The 27,944-nt window shown below is 45.1% G+C and overlaps 1 protein-coding gene and 1 long non-coding RNA gene across 3 annotated transcripts; one reads left to right on the top strand and one right to left on the bottom strand.

Moving 5' to 3' along the window:
- The first annotated feature begins 326 nt into the window (after positions 1-326).
- LOC310838218 lies at positions 327-7,890 on the top strand. Its single transcript, XR_014560817.1, has 3 exons — positions 327-820; positions 2,223-2,505; positions 7,803-7,890. It is a non-coding gene; the product is annotated as an uncharacterized lncRNA (long non-coding RNA).
- On the bottom strand, positions 4,066-27,944 carry LOC310837219 (uncharacterized protein). 2 transcript variants are annotated; one of them, XR_014560472.1, is made up of 12 exons: positions 27,489-27,932; positions 25,408-25,484; positions 22,807-22,881; positions 19,276-19,482; positions 18,551-18,573; positions 17,943-18,055; positions 16,713-16,763; positions 13,163-13,242; positions 11,368-11,494; positions 10,682-10,801; positions 6,218-10,303; positions 4,066-5,778 (listed from the first exon to the last, which is right to left on the bottom strand). XR_014560472.1 is itself a non-coding variant. In XM_083723343.1 (10 exons), exons 2-10 carry the CDS (start codon positions 25,426-25,428, stop codon positions 10,563-10,565), a joined length of 936 nt encoding a protein of 311 aa, XP_083579469.1. In that variant the 5' UTR covers positions 25,429-25,484; positions 27,489-27,944; the 3' UTR covers positions 10,166-10,562. The 2 variants fall into 2 exon arrangements, 1 of the variants encoding a protein (XP_083579469.1); XM_083723343.1 differs by lacking the exon at positions 4,066-5,778 and having other exon boundaries at positions 10,166-10,801; positions 27,489-27,944.

Genomic DNA, 27,944 nt, shown 5'->3' with positions numbered 1-27,944 from the left:
TTATAACCTTGCAGGGTTTCGAAGTACACAAGGGACCCCCTTTGGCTTCAGACTAGACCGGTTTGGAAAGCTTTCTTACAGCTACACTTCCACTCTTATTAATAATAATAATTATTATTTATACCCTGCCCTCCCCAGCCAAGGCCGGGCTCAGGGTGGCTAACAAGCAATAATAAAAACAAGTTGAATGAGTACAACTTAAAAACAAGATTAAAATACAACATTAAAATATTAAAAATGCAGACTCATCACAGGAGGAAAAAGGAAAAAGTAAGAGGGGGAGGGAATCAGATGGGCTGCAGGCCAAACGGCAAGTGAAGCAGCTCTGTCTTACAGGCCCTGCGGAAAGAAATCAGATCCTGCAGGGCCCTGGTCTCATGAGGCAGAGCATTCCACCAGGCTGGAGCCAGTGTTGAAAAGGCCCTGGCTCTGGTTGAAGCTAATCTAACTTCCTTAGGGCCCGGGACCACTAGGGTGTTGCTATTTATGGACCTTAAGGTCCTCCGTGGGGCATACCGGGAGAGGCGGTCCCATAGGTACGAGGGTCCTAGGCCGTGAAGGGCTTTAAAGGTCAAAACCAGCACCTTAAACCTGACCCTGTACTCCACCGGGAGCCAGTGCAGTTGGAAAAGCACTGAATGTCAGTTGGCAGGTGCAAGGTAGCTTAGGATGCTGTGGCGGTCTGTCGCTTTGCAACGGAAATATATCACCTCCCCAACACGAAAGGATTTGACAGAAAAATCCTGAATCTAGGGTGAGATATTCCCATGTGATGATGGAGTCCTATCACATGACGCTGCTTGTCCAGCTTTGCCTGTATGTAACCATTCTTATGTTAAACCTTTCCCCCTAAGAACAGCCTTTTCTAAACTTACAGTAAATCTTTGAACTTACAGTGGTGCCCCGCAAGACGAATGCCTCGCTAAACGAAAAACCCGCAAGACGAAAGGATTTTCCGATTTTTTAGCGCCTTCGCAAGACGAATTTCCCTATGGGCTTGCTTCGCAAGATGAAAGCCCATAGGGAAATCTCCGGGGACAGCGGGGAAGCGAAGCGCCGCCTTCTCCTCTGTTCCCGGACCTGTCCTGAAGGCTTGCGGTGGGAGGAAGGTTTTCCTCCCCACCGCCAACATTCAGAAGGCTGTTCTGAAGGCTGGCGGTGGAAAGAAAAGCCCTACTCCCCGCCAGCCTTCAGAAGAGTTCCCCGCAGGGCTCTCCAAATTGCGGATAGCAGCCTGCTGCCCCTATCCGCAGCTTGGAGAGCCCTGCGGGGAAGTCCTGCAGGGCTCCCCAAGCTGCGAGTGTCTGCCCCGCGTGAGGGGTGCTCTGCTTAAGAGCGCCCCTCGTGTGGGGCAGCAGGCTGCTATCCGCAGCTTGGAGAGCCCTGCGGGGAAGTCCTGAAGGGCTCCCCAAGCTGCAGATGTCTGCCCCGCACGAGGGGCGCTCTGCTTCAGAGCGTCCCTCGCACCGGGCAGCAGGCTGCTATCCGCAGCCTAGGCAGCCCTGCAGGAACTCTTCTGAAGGCTGGCGGCGGGAGAAGGGCTTTTCTTCCCACTGCCAGCCTTCAGAAGGCTGTTCTGAAGGCTGGCGGTGGGGAGAAAAGTCCTTCTCCCCCCGCCAGCCTTCAGAAGAGGTCCGGGGACAGATTGTCCCCGGACCTGGTCTGAAGGCGGTCTCCCTAGGAACACATTAATTGATTTTCAATGCATTCCTATGGGAAACCGTGCTTCGCAAGACGAAAAACTTGCAAGACGAAAAAGCTTGCCGAACAAATTAATTTCGTCTTGCGAGGCACCACTGTAATTCATAAAACTGTGTGGTCTCTTAATTTATATCCACCCAGAAGCCAAACTTCATACTCTACCACAAAATGTTCTTGAAGAGACAGAATAAGTATATTTAACTATTGTTTATTTTAGGATGTTTAGTGAAAGGCAGCCTGGCAAAATAAAGACATTTCTCCTGGTAGCAGCAAAAAGTTAGCAGGAAGAAAAACAAGAGGGGAACGCTCTGTTTTGCCCAGATTTCACTTTGCCTCATGGTAGATGATCCAGGGTGCAGCTGGAGTGGCATGACAGGATAACAGGAGGCTGTTCCCAAGATGTTTGGGCTGCGTGTTGCTTCAGTAGCACATGGAAATGATTTCAATATGGGAGAAAATGTACTATAGTTTGTGTTTCCTCACAGTTTCTGAGGTTGATGAAAATAATGAACACAAATAAGAAGCAAAGGCCTGAGGAGGCAATAAGTACAGCATTCTGGGCAATCTCTGTAAAAGGAGATGGCCCCAGAGTCACACTTTAAAATGGGTGGCGAACCTTTTTTTGGCCAGGTGTGGGTGCGAAGCAAGGCTGGTGTGAAGGGTCCAGCTCAGAAAACTTGTGGTCTGTCAAGAGAGTCTGAGGACTAGATAGGACCAGAAGGCCACATTTGACCCCTGGAGCTGAAGTTCCCTATTCCTTTAAAAAGATGGGTCCCTCAGGTTTGGGGTTACATGAGACAAAAGGTACCCTAGTTTTGTTTCCAATGTGGCAATATTAAATACACTCTCGAACCACACATTTTGGGTTCCCCCCCATTGAATAAAGCACTGTAAACTGTGGGCAATTGTAATGGATTGTTTTAAAGTCATTTCTGCACCAAGCAAAGTAAATTTTAGGGCCCCAATTCCCCCCCTCCTGTCTCATATTTTGCCCTATAAGCCCCTGCCGTTGCAATATTGCTGGGTGAAGCACTTTAGTCAGAAGGTGTCTCTGGTCTTAGTGGTGCCTCGCAAGACGGAAAACCTGTTAGACGAAAGGGTTTTCCATTTTGGAGGTGCTTCGCAAAACGAATTTCCTATGGGCTTGCTTCGCAAGACGAAAATGTCTTGCGAGTTCCTGCGGTTTCCCCCCCCTCCCCCCTTTTTCTAAGCCGCTTATCAGCTGATCCACTAAGCCGCTTATCAGCTGATCCGCTAAGCCGCTTATCAGCTGATCCGCTTATCAGCTGATCCGCTAAGCCGCTTATCAGCTGATACGCTAATCCGCTTAACAGCTGATCCGCTAAGCTGCTTATCAGTTGATCCACTAAGCCGCTTATCAGCTGATCCGCTAAGCCGCTTATCAGCTGATCTGCTAAGCCGCTTATCACCTGATCCGCTAAGACGCTTAACAGCCGATCCGCTAAGCCGCTAATAGCGCTAATCCGTAATGGGCTTGCTTCGCAAGACGAAAAAACCGCAAGACGAAGAGACTCGCGGAACGGATTCTTTTCGTCTTGCGAGGCACCACTGTATTCTAGATAAGGTTGCAGTCTCAAATATGCAGTTAGGGTAGGGGGTAAAGTGTAAAGGGTAAAGGGACCCCTGACAGTTAAGTATAGTCATGAACAACTCTGGGGTTGCAGTGCTCAACTCGCTTTACAGGCCGAGGGAGCCGACGTTTGTCCACGGAGTTTTTCCGGGTCATGTGGCCAGCATGACTAAGCTGCTTCTGGCAAAACCAGAGCAGCGCACAGAAACACTTTACCTTCCTGCCGGAGCGGTATCTATTTATCTACTTGCACTTTTGGACGTGCTTTCAAACTGCTAGGTTGGCAGGAGCAGGGACTGAGCAACAGGAGCTCACCCCGTCGCGGGGATTCAAACCGCCGTCCTTCTGATCAGCAAGCCCCAGGCTCTGTGGTTTAGACCACAGCGCCACCCGCGTCCCGTATAGGGCAGGGGGTGCTTGCTATTAAATCCAGCCTTATCTTTGGACACCAAAGTGGCTTCGTTGCATGACAGTTCAGGCTGCTTCCTCTGGGACAGAGATAGCCCAGCCAAACTCCGGTAACATTTTGTTTCGATTAATGCAGCAGTTTATTTATATGGAAAAGTGGTGTTCAAATTTAAATAAATAAATAAATAAATGGCAGTTGATTGCCATTTCTACCAGTAGATCTTCCTGCTCCTGCTGGGGGGCGGACGGCGGACGTGGCATGACCAGCAGAATGTGTGTTTGGGGAAGTAAATACCACTGAATGCTTTTGGTAAGTGGATATAGCCAAAGTGGGCAGATAACCTTTTAAAAATAAAATAAATGAATTCTTTAAAATTATGCATTTATTTAAAATAGTGATCAATACCTTGCCTTTTTTTACCATTTCTACTAGCAAAATTAAATTACAACAATTAAAAAATGTAGTTATGAAGAAAATACAATTGTCAAAACAGCTAAAATGCCAAAGGCAACAGTTAAGAATAAAAACCAGCAATGCAGTAACTCTAAACAACTTTACACTTTCCTCAGTTAAATTATTACTAAAATGTTACACATAAACCAAATTAATGCTAGGCTAATCAGTCAAAAATCCTGAGCAATAGAAGATTCTTTACAGCAGGAGAGGGAGGAAAATGGATAGAGAGAACTTGGAGACATCCAATGAACGTTGAACAATTTAGAAGAACCGATAAAAGTACACAGCCTATAGTTAAAATATGGAATGAGCTCCCACAAGAGGCAGACAGAAAAAAGCACAGCAGAAAAACTTAGACTAGAACCTTTTCCCTCATTTCATTTTTTTGCCATGCCTTTTTAGATTGTAAATCTTGAAGGAAGGGCATGCTCATTTATTTATTTATTTATTATTGATTTGTAAGCTTCTCTTGGAGATTTTCCTGCTGAATGAAGAGTGGCAACAATCGCTCTGAATGAATGAACCAAGCTCCCTCTGGAATGGGCTTGTTTTCTACTTACAGGGTCTTGTTTGAATGGAAATAAACATTCGAAAAGAAGCACTCCCTCTCTACCTGCACACCTGAGGGGATGCAGTCCATCCTGTTACCTCAGGGACCCGTCACTTCCTCCCATCTCCATAGCATGTAGCTGGGAGGAATGTTTTTTTCAAAAAGGAAAATAGGTCTGCCCCAATCACAAATGAAGAAGGGGGGACAGAGAGACCAATTTTTAGAGGAAAGGGGAAATGTGTATTTTGGGGAGACAAAAAGCTAACCTACCCCAAGGAATAGAATCAGAGCTGGAAAGAACCCCAGATATCTTCCTATATCCAGTTCTGGGCACCACAATTTAAGAAGGATGTTGGCAAGCTGGAATGTGTGCAAAGGAGGGCAACCAAGATGATCAAGGGTCTGGAAACCAAGCCTTATGAGGACCAGTTAAAGGAGCTAGATACGCTTAGCGTGAAGAAGAGAAAACTGAGAAGATATGATAGCCATCTTCAAATATCTCAAGGTCTGTCACATGGAAGAGGGAGCAAGTTTGTTTTCTCCTGCACTGGAGGGTAGGACTCAAACCAATGGCTTCATTGCAGTGGTGTAGTGGTTAAGAGCAGTGGACTCGTAATCTGGTGAACCGGGTTTGCTTCCTCGCTCCTCCACATGCAGCTGCTGGGTGACCTTGGGCCAGTCACACTTCTCTGAAGTCTCTCTGCCCCGCTCACCTCACAGAGTGTTTGTTGTGGGAAAGGAGATTGTTAGCCACTTTGAGACTCCTTAAAGGGAGTGAAAGGCGGGATATCAAGTCCAAACTCCTCCTCTTCTTCTTCGTGTTACAAGAAAGGAGATTCCTACTAAACATCAGAAGAAAACTTTCTGACAGTAAGAGCTGTTCGACAGTAGAACGGACTCCCACGAGAGGTGGTGAACTCTCCTTCCTTGGAGGTTTTTCAGCAGAGGTTGGATGTCCACTGTCACGGATGCTTTAGCTGAGATTCCGGCATTGCAGGGGGTTGGACTAGATGACCCTTGGGTCTGCTAATGATCGATCCCTGATAGTCATCCAGCCATCTCCCAAAAACCCTGTCAGGGAACTGCCATCGGAGCCAAAGGAGGAGAGAGGGCTCCAGAGGGATGGCGGAGAGGGTCCCAGCAGGAAGAGGGACAGCCCATCTGCTGGGGAAGGAAATCAGCGTAGCACCAGTGGAGAAGGGGGGCAGATGGGGGAATCGGAGAGAAGGCTCCAGGACTCCTCACCAGAGACCAGCGGGGAGAGCACGGGTCCTCCGCTGCCCACACCCTCTCTGCGCAGAAGACTTCCGCGCAGGGAGAGTAGGAGGAGACTGGGCGTCAAAGAACTTCTTTGCTAGAAGAAGTTCAAGAAACGCCCACTGACGGATTCTGCCAGCGATTGAGACAGCCACAGATGGGTGGCTGTCCGGACAGAAAGGGTTCACCCAGGTAACTCAGCCAGGTGTGGCGATGACTTACGCACGAGCAACCCCCTAGAACCATTACAAACCCCTAATGAAGGAGAGTCCACTACTGGTTGAAGGATTCTGGTCTGCAGTCAAACATCAACTTGTCTTATCTCCTCATATCCACACCACTCATTTAAATTACTCTTATACCATTTAAAATAGTCATGGCTCCCTCCACATACACACACCTGGCAAAGTATCCTGACATCTCTGTGTTAGGTGCTGAGAGTTGTTAGGCTAACAAATTGTGATTTCCTGGGTTCTTTGGACAAGTGGTTCTGTCATCATCACTCATTAGCACTGAAGGCGCAGGCATCTCTGTGATAAATCTCCCCACTGATTGGGGCATGGCACTGGGGAAGAGATAACCTGTCTCCCCCCCCCTTTAATTAAATCATCTCTTGAAGCTGTCAGACATACATAGGAAGCATAGGCATGACACATGTCCCCTCGTCCCATATACCTGCCATACCAACTTTGGGAAAATTTTGTTCTAAAAATTACCCAGGGTAATTTCAGACCATGGATCCAAAATTTATGGAGAGCCTCTTTCTTTACACAGTCATATAATATCCTCCTCCTCCTCCTCATTTCCCTCCTGAACAACCACCACAAGGCAATTTACATAGGTAAATGTGAAGGACCCCTTTACCAGTCAAAGACGACTATAGTGGTACCTTGGGTTACAGACGCTTCAGGTTACAGATGCTTCAGGTTACAGACTCCGCTAACCCAGAAACAGTACCTTGGGTTAAGAACTTTGCTTCAGGATGAGAACAGAAATTGCGTGGCGGCGGCACAGTGGCAGCGGGAGGCCCCATTAGCTAAAGTGGTACCTCAGGTTAAGAACAGTTTCAGGTTAAGAACGGACCTCCAGAACGAATTAAGTTCTTAACCCGAGGTACCGCTGTATGGGGTTGTGGTGCTAATTTCGCTTCAGGCCGAGGAAGCCGGCATTTGTCCACAGACAACTTTCTGGGTCATGTGACCAGCATGACTAAACCACTTCTGGTACAATGGAACACTGTGATGGAAACCAGAGCGCACGGAAATGCCGTTTACCTTCCTGCCACAGCGGTACCTATTTATCTACTTGCACTGGCGTACTTTCGAACTGCTAGGTTGGCAGGAGCTGGGACAGAGCAGTGGGAGCTCATGCCACTGCAGGGATTCGAACCGCCAACCTGATCAGCAAGCCCAAGAGACTCAGTGGTTTAGATCACAGCGCCAGCCACGTCCTGCCACATAAGATAGTTAACAAAGGATGCTGTAGCAACTTCACGTCATCTGCCATTCTAGGGTGGCCATAGGGGCTAAGCTCCAGTATCCTACAGGCCTAGCTGCACCACTAACTGGAATGTGGGGGGGGGGGCGGTGCAGGTGGGGAGGGGAGAGCATTTAAATTTGGAGCAGATCCACACCACACATTTAAAGCACATTGCTTCCTCCAGAGAATCATGGGAACTGTAGTTTGTTAAGGATGCTTGTAGCTCTGTGAGGGGGGAAATCCCAGAATGCTTGGTGGGGAAGTCTTCTGCTTTAAATGTGTGTTTTAAGTAAACAAACAAACCCCTGTGTGTTGGACATGCTTTAAATCTATGGTGTGAATCTGCCCTTTTTTCACAGGGAATAGAAAGTGGAACCACTCACTGTTTCTTTCAAGATAAAGAAGAAACTAGGAGATTTCATCACCACTCTCCCATGGCACATCTGCCCAAGTAATCTCCCCTTCACAATACATTTCCTTAAGCACAATTAAGCTTTGGCCACTCTCTGAACGTTTCTACGGTTTGACTTCCTTATCGATCCTGTGGCATCAAGTGAAGCTGTAGCCTCGACAGAAACTTTCCCAGCAGTCTGAGCATCCAAGTTGTTTCTGTGTCGTCTCTCGTGGCTCATACATGCTGAGTTCAGTTTAAAGCTTTTGCCACAGTCCGAGCACTTAAAAGGTTTCTCTCCCGTGTGGATTCTCTGATGTGAAATGAGATGTGCTTTCTGGCTAAAGCCATGGCCACAGACAGAGCATTTGTATGGTTTGTCCTTCATGTGGATCCTCTTGTGTACAATAAGGTGAGACATCTGGCTGAAACCTTTCGGGCAGTCTGGACATTTATACGGCCTTTCTCCTGTGTGGATTCTTTCATGTTTAATAAGGCTGGAGCTCAGACCAAAGCTTTTCCCACAATGCAAACATTTATGCAATTTCTCTCCTGTGTGGGTTTTCTGGTGCCTCCTGAGGTCAGGCCCCCGACGAAAGCTCTTCTCACAACTTGAACATTTGTAAGGTTTGATTCCTGTGTGGATTCCCCGGTGTGAAGCAAGGTGGGAGCTCCGATGGAAAGCTTTCCCACAGTCCAAGCATTCATATGGTTTCTCTCTGCGGTGAGTTCTCCTATGTATATTAAGGTGGGAACGCTGGCTGAAGATTTTTCCACAGTCCAAACACTGATACGGCTTCATTCCCGTGTGGGTTCTCTTATGCTTAAGAAGCAGTATACTCTGAGTAAAAAGTTTCCCACATTTGGGGCATGCTTTTTGCCTCCTGTCCTTGCAGATCTCCTTCTGGGCAGTGGTTTGACCAATGTCCCCACAGTCATCCTGAGAAGGAATTGGTTTCTCCTGGCTAGTCTTTTGTGCAGCTTTCTGCTGCTTTTCTGATCTGTGCTGATGACAAGTTGCATCTTTCCTATCATGCCCCTGGAATATTTTTTCTTTGCACATTCTGAAAGAGGTGTCTTCTTTAGAATTTTCTGGCACCAGATTCTCCCTCAGAACATCTCCCTTAGAATGTCCAGTTTCCTTAGAATTTCTGGGAACTTGGTTTTTCATCAGAACACCTCTCCTAGAATTCCCAATTTCCTTAGCATTTCTCAGCACTAGATTTTTCTTCGGAATGTCTCCTGTAGAATGCCCAATTTCCTTAGGATTTCCAGGAAACAGATTCTCTCTTTGAACATCTCCCCTAGAACACTCAATTTCCTTAGAATTTTCTGGCACCAGATTCTGCCTCAGAACATCCCCCCTAGAATTCCCAATTTCCTTAGAATTTCTCAGCACTAGATTCTTCCTTTGAATATCTCTCCTAGAATGGTCAATTTCCTTAGAATTTCCAGGGACTTGATTTTTCCTCAGAACTTCTCCTCTAGAATGTCCAGTTTCCTTAGAAATTCTGGGAACTTGGTTTTTCCTCAGAACATCTCTCCTAGAATTCCCAATTTCCTTAGCATTTCTCAGCATTAGATTATTCTTTGGAATGTCTCCCATAGAATGCCCAATTTCCTTAGGATTTCCAGGAAATAGATTCTCCCTTAGAACATCTCCCCTAGAACACTCAATTTCCTTAGAAATTTCTGGCACCAGATTCTCCCTCAGAACATCCTCCCTAGAATCCCCAATTTCCTTAGAATTTCTCAGCACTAGATTCTTCCTTTGAATATCTCTCCTAGAACGGTCAATTTCCTTAGAATTTCTGGGAACTTGATTTTTCCTCAGAACATCTTTCCTAGAACTCCCAATTTCCTTAACATGTCTCAGCACTAGATTTTTCTTTGGAATGTCTCCCTTAGAATGCCCAATTTCCTTAGAATTTCTGGGAACTTGATTTTTCCTCAGAACATCTCTCCTAGAACTCCCAATTTCCTTAACATTTCTCAGCACTAGATTTTTCTTTGGAATGTCTCCCCTAGAACACTCAATTTCCTTAGAATTTTCTGGCACCAGATTCTCCCTCAGAACGTCCCCCCTAGAATCCCCAATTTCCTTTGAATTTCTCAGCACTAGATTATTCCTTTGAATATCTCTCCTAGAACGGTCAATTTCCTTAGAATTTCTGAGAACTCGATTTTTCCTCAGAATTTCTCCTCTAGAACGTCCAGTTTCCTTAGAACTTCCGGGGACTTGATTTTTCCTCAGAACATCTCTCTTAGACTGCCCAATTTCCTTAGAATTTCCGGGGACTTGCTTTTTCCTCCTAAGAATGTATTCCTTAGACTTTTCAACCACCTTAGGATTTCCTGGCGCTACGTTCTTCCTTGCCTTTCTTACATTGCCTTTCTTAGGATTTTCATCTCCCTTAGCATTTTCTGCTGCTGGATTCTCCACCTCCTTTTTCTCCTGCCCATCTTGCACTGCAATAAAGAGAGGAAAGACAGGTCAGTGAATACCTGAAGGACCTGCAGCAGTTCCACATATGAACCTGCCTGGACCCTGAGACAGTCAGATGAGTGCCACTCAGAGAGGGGTCTGGAGAGTGAGGACAACAGAACAGGTCTTCTCTATAGTAGCCCCTAGTCTATGGAATGCTCTCTCCTGGCATCAACTCTGCCATAGTTTCTCTCAGCGGCTAGCCTATGGAAAGCTCACAATCAGGACCTGCAAGCACTCTCCTTAGTGGCAATTCCTAGCATTCAGAATTATACAGTCACAAACGCTGGCGGCTGATCCTAGCCGCCACTGCCAGTAGCGATTGCCAGTGCTGGTCTGTCTTGTACTTCCTTTTCTCTCACCTGTTCTGGTGACTTCATGTTTGTTCCCCTTCTCAGAGCCCGGAGGGTGTAGACTCAGGGAGATCAACTCGTCCCCTTCCTCCACCCAGGAGTTTCGATCCGAATTGGTGAGGGAAAGAACTGGATGCAAAAGTGAAATCAGAAAGAAGAAAAACTCTGTTGTTAATTCAACTTGAAGGTTTTTTCCTGAACCGTCCTAATAAAATTTAACAGCATGCCTTGAGTTGTTATTCCTGCCTCATTTCGCTTTATGACACTTTCACATGGCCAAATTGGATGAATTCCTCTATGCGTGTCAGTTTTTTCTAAGGTCAATAACTAAAATGATTTCGAAATTAGATGGTTGTTGGCTGATATACACAGATTTGTTATTTATATGCAGTGGCAGCGAGAAACTATAAGGTACTTTTTTGAAGCAAAACAGTGCTGAGACTCCCAAGGTGATTTTTTAAAAATTTAACAGCACCAAAGCTGCAGCTAGACAAAGAAGCAGCTGTGTGAATGGAGAGTGAGGGGGAAAAAACATTTGGAAAAGATAAGCATGATCTCAAGGTATGGTCTGAAGGCACTTGTAAATAAATAAAACCATGCAAACTTTCTTGAATCCCATAACACCAGGAGGGGATCAACTGGGTTCAATGATGCACACACTCCACACTCAAAATACAAGATAAAGGAATTCTTACCCAAAGAGGTCACATTTTCATAGTTCTCCTGCATGACATCCCTGTATAAGGCTCTCTGAGGGGGGTCCAGGAGAGCCCATTCACCCTCAGTGAAATGCACAGCTATCTCCTCGAACGACACAGGCTCCTGAAACACAAAGGACAGTCAACAAGGATGAAGGAACACAGGGCCACATCTGCCTTGCTTGTTGACACATGGTGCTCTTCCTTCCAATGACATGTGAAGCATCAAGGAAGACGGCCACCTCTGAACAGATGCAGAGGCCTTTCAGCTTGTGGTCAAGCAGAACACTATGTATCACAATCATATTATCATGATTGCACCAGCTGCCATTTCATTACTGGTCCAAATTCAAGGTGATACTATTAATTCGTTGTTGTTGTTGTTTAGTCATTTAGTCTTCTCTTCTCAGGAGGTGGCCAAAGTATTGGAGCCTCAGCTGCAGGATCTGTCCTTCCAGTGAGCACTCAGGGCTGATTTCCTTCAGAATGGAGAGGTTTGATTTTCTAGCAGTCCATGGGACTCTCAAGTCTCTCCTCCAGCACCATAATTTAAAAGCATCGATTTTATAAACTATTGGTTTATAAAATCTTTTTTTTTTTAATAATATTTTTTATTAGTTTTATGAAATACAGAAAAAAGAATAAAGAGCATATTATAAAAGTAGAGAAAGAAAGTTACAAATTTTCTTGTTCTTTTTTCCAAATCTACTGAACTTCCCCGCGTCATCCCAACCCTGCATTCTCTGTGATACATTACATTAATGGCTAAGAACTAGGTAACTTAAGGGATCACCTTGTCCTCTATGTGCGCAGCCTGGGAGTCATTTTGGACTCTCAGCTGTCCATGGAGGCGCAGGTCAATTCTGTGTCCAGGGCAGCTGTCTACCAGCTCCATCTGGTATGCAGGCTGAGACCCTACATGTCCGTGGACTGTCTCACAAGAATGGTGCATGTTCTGGTTATCTCCTGCTTGGACTACTGCAATGCGCTCTATGTGGGGCTACCTTTGAAGGTGACCCGGGAAGTACAACTAATCCAGAACGTGGCAGCTAGATGGGTTACTGGGAGCGGCCGCCGAGACCACATAACACTGGTCCTGAAAAAGACCTACATTGGCTCCCAGTACATTTCCGAGCACAATTCAAAGTGTTGATGCTGACCTTTAAAGCCCTAAACGGCCTTGGCCCAGTATACCTGAAGGAGCATCTCCACCCCCAATCGTTCTGCCCGGACACTGAGGTCCAGCTCCGAGGGCCTTCTGGCAGTTCCCTCATTGCGAGAAGTGAGGTTACAGAGAACCAGGCAGAGGGCCTTCTCGGTAGTGGCACCTGCCCTGTGGAACGCCCTCCCATCAGATGTCAAGGAAATAAACAACTATCTGATTTTTTAGAAGACATCTGAAGGCAGCCCTGTTTATGGAAGTTTTTAATGTTTGATGTTTTATTGCTTTTTAATAATTATTATTAATAATGTTGTGTTGGGAGCCGTCCAGAGTTGCTGGGAAAACCCAGCCAGATGGGTGGGGTATGTATGTATGTATAAATAAATAAAATTGTTGTTGTTGTTAGTCTCTCCCCTGATGCCATTCATGGAGGTTAAGACAATCAATGGCTACTAGCCATGATTGCGATTGTCTGCTTCCATGGTCAAAGGTCAAAGGTAGTAGATTTCTGAACACCAGCTGCTGGAAATTGCAGGGGAGCTATTGTGCTCAAGTCCTGCTTGGCGGCTTCCCATACTCAGCTGGTTGAGAACAAGACACAAGAGCAAACATATTTGCAAATCCCTTTACCTGAACCAGCTCTATTTTTCCTCCACATCTTCTGTGAAGATGTAGAAATCTGGAGTAGAACGATGACCTTCCTTGGCACCCTGGGGAAAGAGAGGGTGATTTTTCAGATGTCTGTTGCACATCATTGTCTGTTCATTCGATTCTCTACTCAGCAATACACCCACTTCAACGGTCTCTCAAGGCAGCTTGCACAGTGGAGAATGAAGCCCATTAAAACAGCAACGTGAAACAGTACAATTAAAATATCATGGGGCAGAGAGGTTAGGAACCTTTTCTGAGCAATCTTCCAAGGGCCAGAAACAAAGGTGAGTGGAGCGATAAAAGGAAATTTTTAACCTTTGTACACCAATGTGGTTTCCACACACACACAACTCTCTCTTTCTTCCATCTGAGCAAAGAAGAAACATTGAAGGGCACATTCCAGCCAGGCAAGAACTCCCAAGGAGGGTGCAAAGCCAGGCCAGTCAGGGGTATGGCTAGGAAAGAGTTCCAAGGGCTGGAAAGCAAAGCCTGGACAGTCATGTTTGGTCTCTGGGGCCTGAGGTTCCCCACTGCTGCCATTGGGCAGGAAGAACTCAACCAGCAGGAAATCCAGTTCATGAAACAGCAGAAACAAGTATCAAAAGCAATACTATGGAATGGTGCTCTCCAAGCAGGTGCAGTCCCCTGTGACCATTTCCCCAGCCTTTTCCCTGAGATACTAACTTTCTATGTGCAGGGAGATTTTTTGACTTTACGGAGCATTCTAGCTTGTGATTTCCCGCCACCAATACCTTTGTTTGCAACTAGCACAGTCTCCGGAAAGATGTTCCACATGCTCTTCATAGCAAATTTTAAGACTATAATCAATCCGCTCAATGAACAATAGTCAATCAAAAGCCAATGCAAAGCCATTGTCTTAACCCCTTATTCATTGACCCTTGGCAGATGCAATTTGATGTCATTTTAAAATCACTTTTCATTATGCATAATTGTTCTAAAGTGGCTGATTTTATTTTTGATTGCTCAATTTAAAGCGATCAGAATCCTGCTTGATTAAAAATAAAATGTACATTCGATAGCAATTGCTCGCACTCATCCATTCCTACCCTTATTTCTCCATCTCCCACTGTACTTTTGTCCACCGCTGATTTTCTATTGTAGGCTCCTTGAGGGCAGAGACCAGCCCACATTTATTCATCTTATTTATTTCATACAATTTATACACTGCTTGATTGTAAAAAAAAACCCTCAACAAGTTCAAAGCAATTTACAAAAAGATAAAATTGAGGAAAAAGCCACAGCCATGCTTTAAAACACGCAAAAGTTAAAAGTAGTAAAACAGATTAAAATTACCTCAACCTTCTAAGCATCTGGGAAGACTTGCCCAAACAGAAATTTTTAGTAAAGGTAAAGGGACCCCTGACCATTAGGTCCAGTCGTAGCCGACTCTGGGGTTGCGGCGCTCATCTCGCTTTATTGGCCAAGAGAGCCGGCCTACAGCTTCCGGGTCATGTGGCCAGCATGACTAAGCCGCTTCTGACAAACCAGAGCAGCTCACGGAAACGCCGTTTACCTTCCTGCTGGGGCGGTACCTATTTATCTACTTGCACTTTGACGTGCTTTCGAACTGCTAGGTTGGCAGGAGCAGGGACCGAGCAACGGGAGCTCACCCCGTCGCAGGAATTCGAACCGCCAACCTTCTGATCGGCAAGTCCTAGGCTCTGTGGTTTAACCCACAGCACCACCCACATTTTAGCAGGTACCAAAAGAGTACAGCTAAGGTACCTGCTTGATCTCAATAGGCAGCGAGTTCCAAAGAGCAGTTGCTGCCACACTAAACAATCAAGCTATTACAATGCAGAATGTGTATTATGAGGCACCTCTATTAGTGCCATTCCCCCTAATGAAGCAGTTGAGTTGGTGCATGTGGGATAATGCAATCTCGTAGGTAGACTGACTAGGTAGGTAAGGGCTTTATATGCTGAACTTGGCTCAGTAGCAAATCAGCAACCAGGGCAGATCTCTGAGCGCAAGTGACAAGGCAATCCTGTCAGCAATCGTGCTGCAGCATCCTGCACTAACTGCAGCTTCTGGCTAAAGTGTGAGGAAGGCCCCCACAAAGAGCCCATTGCAGTAATCCAGTCCTGAAGTAACCAATGCTGGAACTACAGTGGCAAGGCTTTCCCGCTCCAGGAATGACCGCAACTATCGAACCAGCCCCAGTAGCTTAATAATAATAATAATAATAATAATAATAATAATAATAATAATAATAATTTTATTTATACCTCACCCTCCCTGGCCAGAACCAGGCTCAGGGCGGCTAACACCAATAAAATTACAATAAAACATAATAGGAAAGAAAAAAGGAAAAAACAAACAGTTAATGAAAATAGGGGTTAAAATATAATTTAAAATGCAGCCTCATTTTAGTAGTAGCCCATAAATCAAAACCATAAGGAGGGGAAAACATAAGGGTCATACTGAGTCCAAACCAAAGGCCAGGCATTACAGCTCTGTCTTGCAGTCCCTGGGGAAAGATGTCAAGTCCCACAGGGCCCTGTTCTCTTGTGACAGAGTGTTCCACCAAGTTGGGGCCAGTACTGAAAAGGCCCTGGCCCTAGTTGAGACCAATCTAACCACCTTGGGGCTCGGGACCTCCAAAGTGTTGTTATTTGTGGAACTTTAAGGTCCTCTGCGGGCATACCAGGAGAGGTGGTCCTGTAGGTACGAGGGTCCTAGGCCGCATAGGGCTTTAAAGGTCAAAACCAGCACCTTAAACATGACCCTGTACTCCACCTGGAACCAGTGCAGCTGGTAAAGAACTGGATGAATGTGATCCCATGGCAAGGATCCCGTGAGGAGCCTCGCTGCAGCATTCCGCACCCGCTGGAGTTTCTGGGGCAGCTTCAAGGGCAGCCCCGCGTAGAGCGAGTTACAATAATCAAGCCTGGAGGTGACCGTCGCATGGATCACTATGGCCAGATCAGGGCAAGAAAGGTAAGGGATCAACTGCTTGATACGGCGGAGATGGAAAAATGCCACCTGTCTTGGCATTTCTAGCTGCTAACGCTACCTGAACCTCCAGTTGACAGAGCTGAATCCGGTTTGATTGTAGAAGTCTGGAAGGTGCTATATACACTGATAGCAGACTGTTGGCATACATAATTATACAGTGGTACGTCAGGTTAAGTACTTAATTTGTTCCAGAGGTCTGTTCTTAATCTGAAACTGTTCTTAACCTGAAGTACCACTTTAGGTAATGGGGCCTCCTGCTGCCGCCACGCCGCCGGAGCACGATTTCTGTTCTCATCCTGAAGCAAAGTTCTTAACCTGAAGCACTATTTCTGGGTTAGCAGAGTCTGTAACCTGAAGCGTATGTAACCCGAGGTACCACTGTATATATAGATTGGCTCTGAGACTACTAAATTTATAATCTGAGGTTTAACATCCACCCAGGAATTTAAAAAGCTGCCTCGTACCATCTCTTGACTAGATGCTCCTTCAAGCCTAGTACTGTCAAAATCTACAAGCCTTAGGCCATTTGGAAATATTCACGCTGCCTTACCAGATAAGAAAGATGGCTCTGCATCGTTCCCCAGCTCCAGCTGCAAAATCTCTGAGGAAAGAAAGAATGGGAAAGATAATAACCCTCCCCCATGTTTGGTCCTTACCCATGGAACTTGCAACAAAATTTTGCAGGGTGGATTGCTCTTGTTTTTCGAGTTTCAGCTAGGCCTTTTTCAGGATACTCCATTCCATTCCCCCTCCCCCAACAGCCAGTCAGCGTTCAGTAGCCACTGAGCATGCTCTATTTTCACTGGGCTGTTTTGGAAGATTCCGTCTTCCCCCTAGGGCTCTTTTTCTAATGGCATCTTGACACTGCAAACCTTGGGGTCCCACAGATTGGCACTTAGAGAATTGCTTCTTATTGCCAAAACCTTAAGGGGGAGAGCAGGGAGACATAGATGTACATAAGAGTCTGCCTAATTTTTGTATGTGCAGTCCTGGAGTGCATCTACTCAATGGGATCTCCTTCTCTCAAATCCATGTCACTTAATCCAGTCTGTTGTACATTAATGTCATTGTTCTTTACAGGCGGTACAATGCGAATGCTATTCTCAATATGTTATATTTCTGACCTTCTGTAATCCTGAATCCTGTGACAGCCTTTCAGCAAGGCCCATTTAAAAATCTGTAAACATTCAGTTCCCTGTTTACGCAGCCATAAGTCTACAAAATGCACGATGCAGTACGAGTGTAAGCAAAATGCATCTGTGAAAAAATATTTGAGGGCTACAACTGCAAATGTCAAAAAGTATGAGCTCATGAGCAAAATCAGCAAAAATCCAAAAGTAGAGGCAGAATTACTTTGAGCCAAAAATGTGAATTTCAAGACAGAATTCCACCTGAAGATTTCAGACTCTCCAAGTGACCCTATTTTCCAGGGACAACGCTGATTTTGAGAAGCCATGCTGCTTTCTGAATGTTCCACTTTTCCTTAGGATGTCCCTATTTTCATTGGGAAAATGTTGGAGGGCAATCCTGTATAGGGAAGTTTTTTTAAATGTTTAATGTATTATTATGTTTTTATATATGTTGGAAACTGCCCAGAGTGCTGGGGCAACATAATAATATGTGTGAGGTATAAATAGTGAAATTATCATTACGGAATGGGACGTCCCTATTTTCATTGAAGAAATGTTGGAGGGTATGAGATTTCATAATCCTTTTCTTGAATTAATACCCTGTGTGAATATCAGCTCTTTTAATTCAGACTCCAGCAGGCTGACCTCACCTTTAAATGCCAGTATCACCTCTTGCAATACCATCCTCTTCTCTGAAAAATGCTTTATCCTCTGTTCCAGTTCCAGAAAACCGCTTTCAAACTCAGGAAATGCCCCATTCTTCCTGATGAAGAGACAGTAAGTGAATAATCGATCCCACTTACTGTTGTTGCAAAAGTTCTCCTGGCTTATTGTCATCTTGTAATTAGCAACTTCCTGGAGCTGAACCCCTAAACCTCTTAAACCCTACTTTTCCTATACTGCTTTCCCATACAATTTTGTCTCCCTGTGGCTGCTTTGATGTCAATTATTTCCTGCTTCTTTCTTCTTGAGTGATCCCAACCAATCAGAGACCCCATAAAATGTGATGCAGCACTTGGGGCATACTAATTGTTTTGACCGGCAGCAGTGCTTCCTGGACTGGCTATAGAAATATTTTGCAGTGAACCACTTTCCTCCTCAAAATCCCCAAAGGATGGGACCTTTTGATAATGATAAAGGAATTTAGGGAAACGGACACCTCACCCTCTGTTCTAGTTCCACGACTATCTACAACATTGTCCAAGGCAGTTCCAAAGTAGTTTAACACATTGAAAGATAAATATTAGGCAAAACATACCTGCTTTCAGCTGTTCTGATGCTCTGCAGGAAAAAAGAGAAAGGGGAGAGAGAAGACATGAATCAGGCACCTGTATCATTCTGGTTAACCCCTTCCTGTAACTTTCCCCATAAAAATGAACATAGCTGTTTTGTTATTCTCTTATTTTGATTTGTATCTACAGTATCTTCTAAAAACTTCAATAAAACAAAATATTTATTTTTAAAAAATAAATAGATATGTGGCTTCCAGTTTTAATTAATTACCGGTAAGTACGCAACAAATAGTTCATCCTCTATTCCAGTTTTAATTACATAAACAACAAATAGTTCATCCTCTATTATTTTTTTCTATAGAGAGGGAGAGAGAAAAGGGAGGGGGATGTCACCACTGAGCCAATTAATCCAATATGGCTGCAACCCTATGCTCACTTACTTGGGTGTAAGCCCCATTGAATTCAATGGTGCTTGCATCTGAGAAGAAACACAAAGAATTGCACTGTTTAAAACTTTTCATTTGTCCTTGGCACAGTGTGGCATAGTGGTTAGGGTGCCTGGGAGACAAAGGCTCAATCCCCAATTGGCCATGAAGCTTGTTGGGTGAACTCAAGCCAGTTGCCATCTCTCAGCCTAAACCAAGTCGGAGGGTTGTTGTGAGGCTAAAACGAGGGGAGAACCACGTGTGCCACCTTGGAGGAAAGGCAGGATACAAATGTAATGATGATAAATAAGACAGGGATTCCCCACCTTCGCAAGTGGATTCTGGTTGCTTTCTCTGCTTTCATGAAATGTTGCTTGCTCAGAACCTTCCAAAACTCTCTCATCTCTCCTCCTTACAATGTCATTATCAAGCTTTTGCAACCTCCTCAACACGAGTTTTTCTTGGTCTTCGACAAACCTTCGCAGCTCTTCCCACTCCCGGATTATATTCTTCCTCTCAGCTTCGGTCTCCCTCTGCAATTCATTGGGGAAAGAGCATTGTGGCGTCACACTCTCCCTGTTGGGCTTGACCAATTTGGGGCTATCAGTGTACTCACTAACACCACCTAAAGAACCTAAATATCCTCTCAAAAACCCCACAATACTGCTCAGTTTGTGCTTCACTGGCTTGGCCTCCACTACATTGAACACACTCCCTTAAATGTGACCCTGCTCCAATGGTTGCCAAGACTTGAACACTCTTTTCCTGGTTTTGAGTAAAGAAGTCCCTGTGAGCAAGCACAACCTTAGCTGCTATAGGTTCCTCTCTTTTTCCCAATAATTTGTGGGATGGGGAGAAGAAATGCCATGCCATTTTGTGTTCCTGCCTTTCCCCCCCTGTTCTTTTAGATGTGTTGGCCATTTTGTGTCATGCAGCAGCCATTTTGTGAAAGGCACCTCCAGCACTTTCTCATAACCCCAAATGTGCCCACTGGCCCAGAAAGGTTAGCAACTCCTGTTCCACAGATTAGTCAAGCAAGCAAACCACTGAAAGCTTAGCCCAGCCTTATTGAGGGGAGGGGGTGATATTTTAATTTTATGAATATTTTTTTCAGGAACCAAAGAAAGGGAACCCCCCCTCCCCCTTTTGTTCTTCAATGAGGACTTTTGCAAAACTGAGGAGAGTGCTAAAATTAATTGAACCTCTTGAAGTTCCTGTGTATGTAGGCGGTTGGACTAGATGATCCTTGGAATCCCTTCCAACTCTAAATTTCTAAGATTCTAAGTTACACGAGGCTGGCAATAGCCTTTGGGGTTTCAAAAATCCAAAATGGCGACCATGAGCCTGACAGAACCTTAAGACGTTCAAAAAGTTCCCTCCTGAAATCTGCTGCCACAAAGGGTGGAAATGGCCCCCTCCTAAGTGATGTTTCTTTGGCCATACTCACACCATACTCTGAAAGCACCATGATACTACTTTAAACCGTCATGGCTTCCCACAAAGGATTCTGGGAACCAAAATCTTTTAAAGGCGCTGAGAGTTGTTCTCACTGGGCTACAATTCTCAGAGTGGTTTAACAATCAATCCCTCTTCACAGGAAACTCTAAGAATTGGAGCTCTGTGAGGGGGAAAGTTGCTGTTCACATCACAGAGGGGTTGGGGATGTTTTCAGCTGATGCCCCTTGCCTGATTTCAGGCTTCCCTGCCCTAAACTCCAGTTCACTGAAGCTGCCATCTGCACATGCTCAATGGCTGCCTGAACTGCACACACCTCAGCTTAACCGCAGTGGACGGAAGCTGGTTTGAGGGAAAGCTCACCATACAAGAGTATTTCTCACAATAGCTACCAGATACCTATAGATGGTGGCCAATGCCACATGTACTTAGCTTCAAACACCTGCAGCGGGAGCATGCCAGAGTGAGCGGCACAGTCAGTTGGCTCAGTTTTGCTGCGTGTGGCCAATCTCTGAGCATAGCTGTCAACTTTCAGATTTGAAAATAAGGGATCAGCAGCCTCACCTGTCCTGGGGACAGTCTACGGGATATCTGACAATCCGGGATAGCAGCAGGAAATGGCGCTGGAATAAGGGAATTTCCCACCAAAAAAGGGAAGGTTGACAGCTATGTCTCTGAGTGGTGAGAGGTTTAAGGGGTACCACCGCATACCTCGGACCGATTTCCTTGGAACGAAGGCCATTGGAAACTGTGGTGTCTTCGGCTACGTGCACACCACACTTTTAAAGCACATTCTCCATGCCCTTCCCCAAACAAACAACCCTAGAAACTGTAGCTTGTTAAGGGTGCTGGGAAAGGCAGATCCGTGTGGGGCAAACTACAGTTCCCAGGATTCTTTGGGAGCATCCGTTTGCTTTAAATGTATGGTGTGTATGCAGCCTTTGTGTTATATGGTTTTATTTACACACGCAGGTGGAGCATATGATGGAAGGGCTCATGACATTAGCACCACAAAAGATGCCCACCCCCACACTGCATTAGGTTTCTTGGCTCATCCCCTATTGTTCTCCTACCCTCTAGCCAGGTGTGGTGCGGGAGGGAAGGCCTGCGCACTCCTCCTGAAAAGCATCCGAGGCTAGCCGTTTCTATGGCAACGCACCTGTACCAGGCCAACTCTTTAATCCCCTTTAACAAAAAAATGCTGTTCAAGGCTTCCCTAAGGCCATTAACTTAACAAAGAGACTGGTTTAACACAAAGAGACTGGTTTGACCACTTCAGTGATTGTGAAGAGGGGCTCCGCATACCAGTGTTAAGCCTTCCAGGCCTCTCCATCCTCCATTATGGCTCAAGGGCACATTCCAGGCACACAAAATTAGTAGAGGAAGGGGCAAAACAGAGCCCTAAAGGGATGTAGACACAGGCCTTATAGAGAGACCTGGGAGACAGCATTATTCCCCACCCACAGCACGAGGTTTCCCCATACCTGTACTCTATTCTGAACTTAAAAATGGAAAGCGAAATGCCAGTGGACAACAAAAGAGGTTTAAAGATGCTCTCAAGGCAAATCTTAAAAAAGTAAGATAAACACCAACAACTGGGAAACACTGGCCTGCGAGTGCTCCAACTGGAGAACAGCCTTTACGGAAGGTGTCATGGGTTCTAAAGATGCTCAAACTCAGGATGAAAGGGGGAAGCGTGCTAAGAGGAAGGCATGTTTGGAAAACCCTCACTGTGATCAACTCCCATCTGGAAACCTATGTCCCCACTGTGGAAAAACATGTGGATCAAGAATTGGCCTTCACATTCACTTAACATACCATTAAGACCATGCTCATGGAAGACAATCTTACTCGACTATAGGTGATTGCCAAAGAAAAAGAAGACTTCAGGATCCCATCTCACAGATATAAAACCCCAGGCTTGGAGAGGACACAAAAATCTCATCCATAAAACACATACACACACAATCCCTTAATTTGAGAGTGGGAAAACCCTAACACCTTCTGCAAGTGCCAAACTACAACTCCCACCAAGTCTAACAAGCCTGGCCAACAGCCAGGTATCATGGGAGCTGTACTCTGGCAAGCTGTTACAACTGTTTAGCTTGCTCAACATAGACCTGGCACCCTCTGTTTTTCCGCCACATGCTCCAAATGGCCTAGAATGACGCCATGTCAGGACAGTGTCAATTCTGAGGGGCACTGAACTAGGCCACAGCAGTGGCAGAAAAGTATATGGCTGTTAAGAAGTCCCCATGAAAGTAATAATCTGCCTCCCCTTTGCCCAATTTTCAGCACTTTTCAGATCACTAAAGTGCCCTCTCCATCCAAACTGGATTCAGGCAAAGGGATCAGCAAATTTCTGGGCATCATTTTAAAAATTTCCATCCTCATCTGCTTACCAGCAAATCCTCACTTTTTCTTCGACGTTGTGCTTTGATTTCTTCTCTCTTGTCATTCACGCTGTCCTGCAGCACCTAAAGGTACAGGGGTGGAGGGAGGGAGGCTATGATCATTTTAATTAAGGAACATTCCCACATATATCCCAATAGAAGTATAGGGTTGTTTTTTAATTAAGTTTTGTTTATTTATTTACCAATTTGCAAGCTACACTTTCATAAGAAATGTAATAACAAGGCAGAATACAAAATATAAAAACAAAAATCAACAAATATATCCACAAAAGTCATCATCATTAAAGCATCAACATAACTGATTGGATTACAAAGAAAATTTATCTTGCAAAGGGCAGCCTAAATAGGAAAGTCTTCAAGAGATATCTGAAAGAAGGGAGTAATGGTTTATGTGTATGAAATAACACAGATAATCCAAACTAGGGCACACATAAAGGTCTTGAACCTTCACAGTTTCCTTAAAACCTTTTTTTTAAATTCCAAGGACCACAAACAATATATCGTGGAGCTTGTCCATGTAAACAGAAACAAGCGCTCAAACTAGCTCATTGAGCAGCTCTCAAATTCTACTAGGAAGCTGAAAATACCTTTGGATATTTGCAATGGATTCTAGAGGAATCGCCTTAGCAAATGAGAGAATATTTAGCCTCTTATTCTTTAAAGGGTCAGTATGCCACTGGCCACCAGGTGCTGTGCTGTGGGGGGAAAGGGCTATTTCTCTGTGTCCCACTAGTGGGTTTCCCGAGATCATCTGTTTTTCTTCTTCTCTGGCAATCACTCGTAGCCGAGTAAGATTGTCTTCCATGAACACGGTGTTCACAGTGAGGCTGTAAGTGACTGTGGAGGCCAGTTCTGGATCTGCACATTTTTCCATAATGGGGACATAAGTTGATCATGGTGAGGATTTGCCAAACATGCCTTCCTCGAAGAAGAAGAAGAAGAAGAAGAAGAAGAAGAAGAAGAAGAAGAAGAAGAAGAGGAGGAGGAGTTTGGGTTTGATATCCCGCTTTATCACTACCCTAGGGTCTCAAAGCAGGTAACATTCTCCTTTCCCTTCCTCCCCCACAACAAACACTCTGTGAGGTGAGTGGGGCTGAGAGACTTCAAAGAAGTGTGACTGGCCCAAGGTCACCCAGCAGCTGCATGTGGAGGAGCGGAGACGCGAACCCGGTTCCCCAGATTACGAATCTACTGCTCTTAACCACACTGGCTCTCTTAGCACGCTTCTTGCTTTCATCCTGAGTTCGAGTGTCTTCAAAGCCCATGACATCCTTGGTAAAGGCTCTTCTCCAATTGGAGCTCTCGCAGGCCAGTGTTTCCCATAACAAAAACTACCACAGAGATATCTAAATTTTCAAAAGTAGGGGGTCCATGAAAAACAGGAGGCCCACGGTCCTTAGCTAATTGGGAACCACTCTTCTATGGCCTCTTTAATGTGTTTGTGGGATGGGGGTAATTGGTTTGCTTTTGTTTTATTAGGATTTTGTGTTCTCATTTTTTTATTTTTATGTGGACTTTTATGTGATCTTTGGATAAAGAGCGGCATACAAATTTAATTAATAATAATACTAATATTAATAGGTAACTCCTCCTGCAACTCAATTCCTTGCTCAGCCTGGCTTCCTCTCAGTAGCGAGACTGATCCTATCTGTCTGAAAGAGGCAGAGCGAAAGGAGATGTACCCTTTCTTTGAGAGGCAGAAAAACCATGCGCCAGCTGTGCTTTCCTCAGTCCTTTCTTCTTTGAACGGACAAAAACAAGTGTTTTAACCTTCGCCTCTGAGACATGCAAGGGTTGCATCAGCAGGAGCAGCTGGCTGAGGCTTCCCGCCTCCCTGGTCATTTGTTGACAGGCAGAATAAAACTGGAATTCTCAGGCCACAACCACACATTTAAAGTGCATGATTCTCCCCAAAGAATCCTGGGAACTTTAGCTTGTTAAGGGTGCTGGGAATTGTAGCTCTGTTAGGGGTAAACTGCACTTCCCAGGATTCTTTTTATTTATTTGTTACATTTATATCCCATCTTTTATACATTTATTATATCCCTTACATTTGTACAGTGGTACCTTGGGTTAAGTACTTAATTCATTCTGGAGGTCCGTTCTTAACCTGATACTGTTCTTAACCTGAAGCACCACTTTAGCTAATGGGGCCTCCTGCTGCCGCCATGCGATTTCTGTTCTCATCCTGAAGCAAAGTTCTTAACCCGAGGTACTATTTCTGAGTTAGCGGAGTCTGTAACCTGAAGCATATGTAACCCGAGGTACCACTGTATAGCCATGCTGGCTAGGAATGATGGAAGTTGTAGTCCAACAGCATTGTGGGACCCAAGGCTGAGAAACGCCGGGTTAGAATGTTGGACTAGGACCTGAGAGACCAGAATTCAAATCCCCGCACAGCTCACTGGGTGATCTTGAGCCCGTCACTGCCTCTCAGCCAAAACATACCTCACGGGGTCATTGTGGGGATTAAATAGCGGGTGACAGGGGAAGAACTGTGTATGCAGCTGCTTGGGGGAAAAGTGAGATATAATAAATAGGTAGATAAATAAATAAATTTGTTGCCTGCTCATTTTAATGCTCTCTTACCCAAGTTGCATCACTTTCCATCTTGCTGCAAAAGTCAACAGGATCTCTGGGGAGAAATATGGACCAGATGCCTCCGCCTGTCCGGAAGAAAGAAGAACAGAAAAGGAATTGAAAAACAAAGCTTGGGGATTGCCAAATAATAACGCAATTATCGGTGTGGTCTGCCTGCACTCCAAGCTTTCAGGCAGGGGAAAATTCCTACCCTACAGGCAGATCCCTGGGACATTTTGCATGAAAATTGTGCAGTCTGCCACTGAAGTAAAGCCTGTACCCCTTTATATTGTTATTGATTAAACTTATTACAGTAGTTTTGTGGTTTTTTTTTACCAAAGTAACTCAAAGCAACTTAAAGCAATAAATAACACGTATCTTAAAAAACAGCAAAACAACATCTAAAACCTAAATGATTCCATATTAGGGCTCTGGAGTGCCAGCTTGGCCCCACAATTGTGGGTGCCCGGGGCTATGGGTGCCATGCAGCGTGCATGGTCCTGGCACTGAAATTTGTGGGTGCCTGGCCCCTTCATGGGGAATTTTGTGGGTGCTTGGGCACACAGGGCCCCAGGGAGTTGGCACCTACGGCAGGACTACCCAATGTGGTGCCTTCCATGTGTTGTCGAACAACAACTCTCACCAGCCCCCCTAGCCATAAGCCTTACATGCAGAAAGAAAGAAAAAAAGAACCCTAATTTCAATACTTATCAATTCTGTTTCTCCACTGGCTCTGCTGAAAGACTTAACAAGTTTTGGCTCCTCCCCACCAATCCCTCCATTCCGGCTGGCCATTGCAACAACTCCATAACTAAGACCTAGTGCTTGAGCTTGTGTTTTTCCTCTTCCCTCCCAGTCCTGTTTTTCCTTTTGTGTTGTGTCTGTTGGATTTGTAAGCCTGATGACAAGAGCTGACTTAATTTCTATTTGCAAGCTGCTGGAGAAGCTTTTTTTATTATTTTATGCTTACGAGTAGGATAATTTGTTCACACGCTTCAAATAAATAAATGAAATTTAAACCCAATAAATAAATAAATAAATAAATAAATAAAAGTTCTAGCTAACAATTTGATAATTAATTGTGTGATGCCTTGCAGTATGTACATATCAACATATGTACACACAAAGATAAGATGTATCTGATGCCCAGTTTTGAGATTAATTTTACGGAGACCCTGGGCCTGAGAAGGCAGCTCCATCTGCAATCTTATGAACACTTACCTGTGAGTAAACCCAAATGAACATAGTGAGACTGGCCTCTGAGTGAGCATGCATAGGTTTCTGCAGTGAATCCTAAAGGCTGAGTGACATGAAGCAACTTTTACAATGGATAGTACAGCAATAGTTTAATATTTGAACAGCATCCTCAACAGGGGTGGGTGGGGGGAGTATTATTAGTCGGTTTCTCTCCAGGAAAGACAGAAGGCTTGTGCCATTTAGGTTTAAAATCAAAATTCAGTTATTGTGAAACATGTTCGCAGAACTTCCTTTTTCCTTGAAGGAGAAACCAAATCTTAACAGCAGGATTACTAAATGTTTTTATTGCTTTTGGGGTGTTTCGTAAGCCGCAGAGTCTTTCCATTTCAGATTAAGCCTCTAAATTAGACTGCCTCTCTTGTTCCAGCAGGCTTTTGGGAAAACTGACTTATTTTAAGGAAAGAGCTGGTGCTGTGATGTTTTTATTGCAATGATTCGTATGTCTTAATAGATCAAATAGAGAGATAGGAAGAAAGATATTCTGTTAGTGCTTAACTGCTTTCAAATGCTTGTTTCCCTTCCCCCCAAAATCTTTTTAGCTCTTTCTATTTTAGCTGTAAGCCACCTTAGATTTGCCAGGGGAAAAGACATTATTATTATTATTGTTGTTGTTGTTGTTGTTGTTGATGATGATGATGAGCTGCAAGAAGGATTGGGCACATACCAGAAAGTACGTCCTACTGAACTCGGTAGGATTTACTTCTGGGTAAAAATGCAAAGGACTGCATTGCAAGCTGAACTAAACAATAGGCTGCGGTGAGACCATGGTCTGCCCGTTCAGCATAACAAATCAGATCTTCAGATCTTTGCTTTCCCCCCCCCTCCACACTTACCCTTCCCAGACTTTTTCAACGCCTTTCTGCCGCAGCGGGGAAATTCCGCCCCCGGGTCCTTCCTCCGCGGGCTCCCTGTTGCTGATGGGGAGAAGATGCCGCCGCAGCGCCTCGCTCCTCAATTGCCCGGGTGCCGGGAAGGGGGGCTGCCGGGCGGGTGGGCGCGGATGCCGGATGCCGCTTCAAAACAAAGTTCTGGGGAAAGCCGCGTTCATCTCAGCCGAAATCAGAGACGGAGAGAGGAGCAAGCAAGCGACCAGCTCCCTCGCCTGGCGAGGATATTAGACAGCCCTCTGCTGGCCGCAGGAAAGGCTCAGCCCAGGCCAAGATGCGCGGTCCAGATTTTAAACTGAGAAGTTGCAGCCTCTCCGCCCAAGCTACCTCGCAGGGTTGTTGTGGTTTGGGGAAGAGCTCTGTACCCCCACGCCTTCAGCTCCTTGGAGGAAAGGTGCAATA

The sequence above is a fragment of the Podarcis gaigeae genome, assembly GCF_964106915.1.
Source record: "Podarcis gaigeae genome assembly, chromosome: 2".
Classification (NCBI taxonomy): Eukaryota; Metazoa; Chordata; class Lepidosauria; order Squamata; family Lacertidae; genus Podarcis; species Podarcis gaigeae.
The sequence above is the reverse complement of the archived record's forward strand: the minus strand, read 5'-3'. Positions and strand labels throughout refer to the sequence as shown.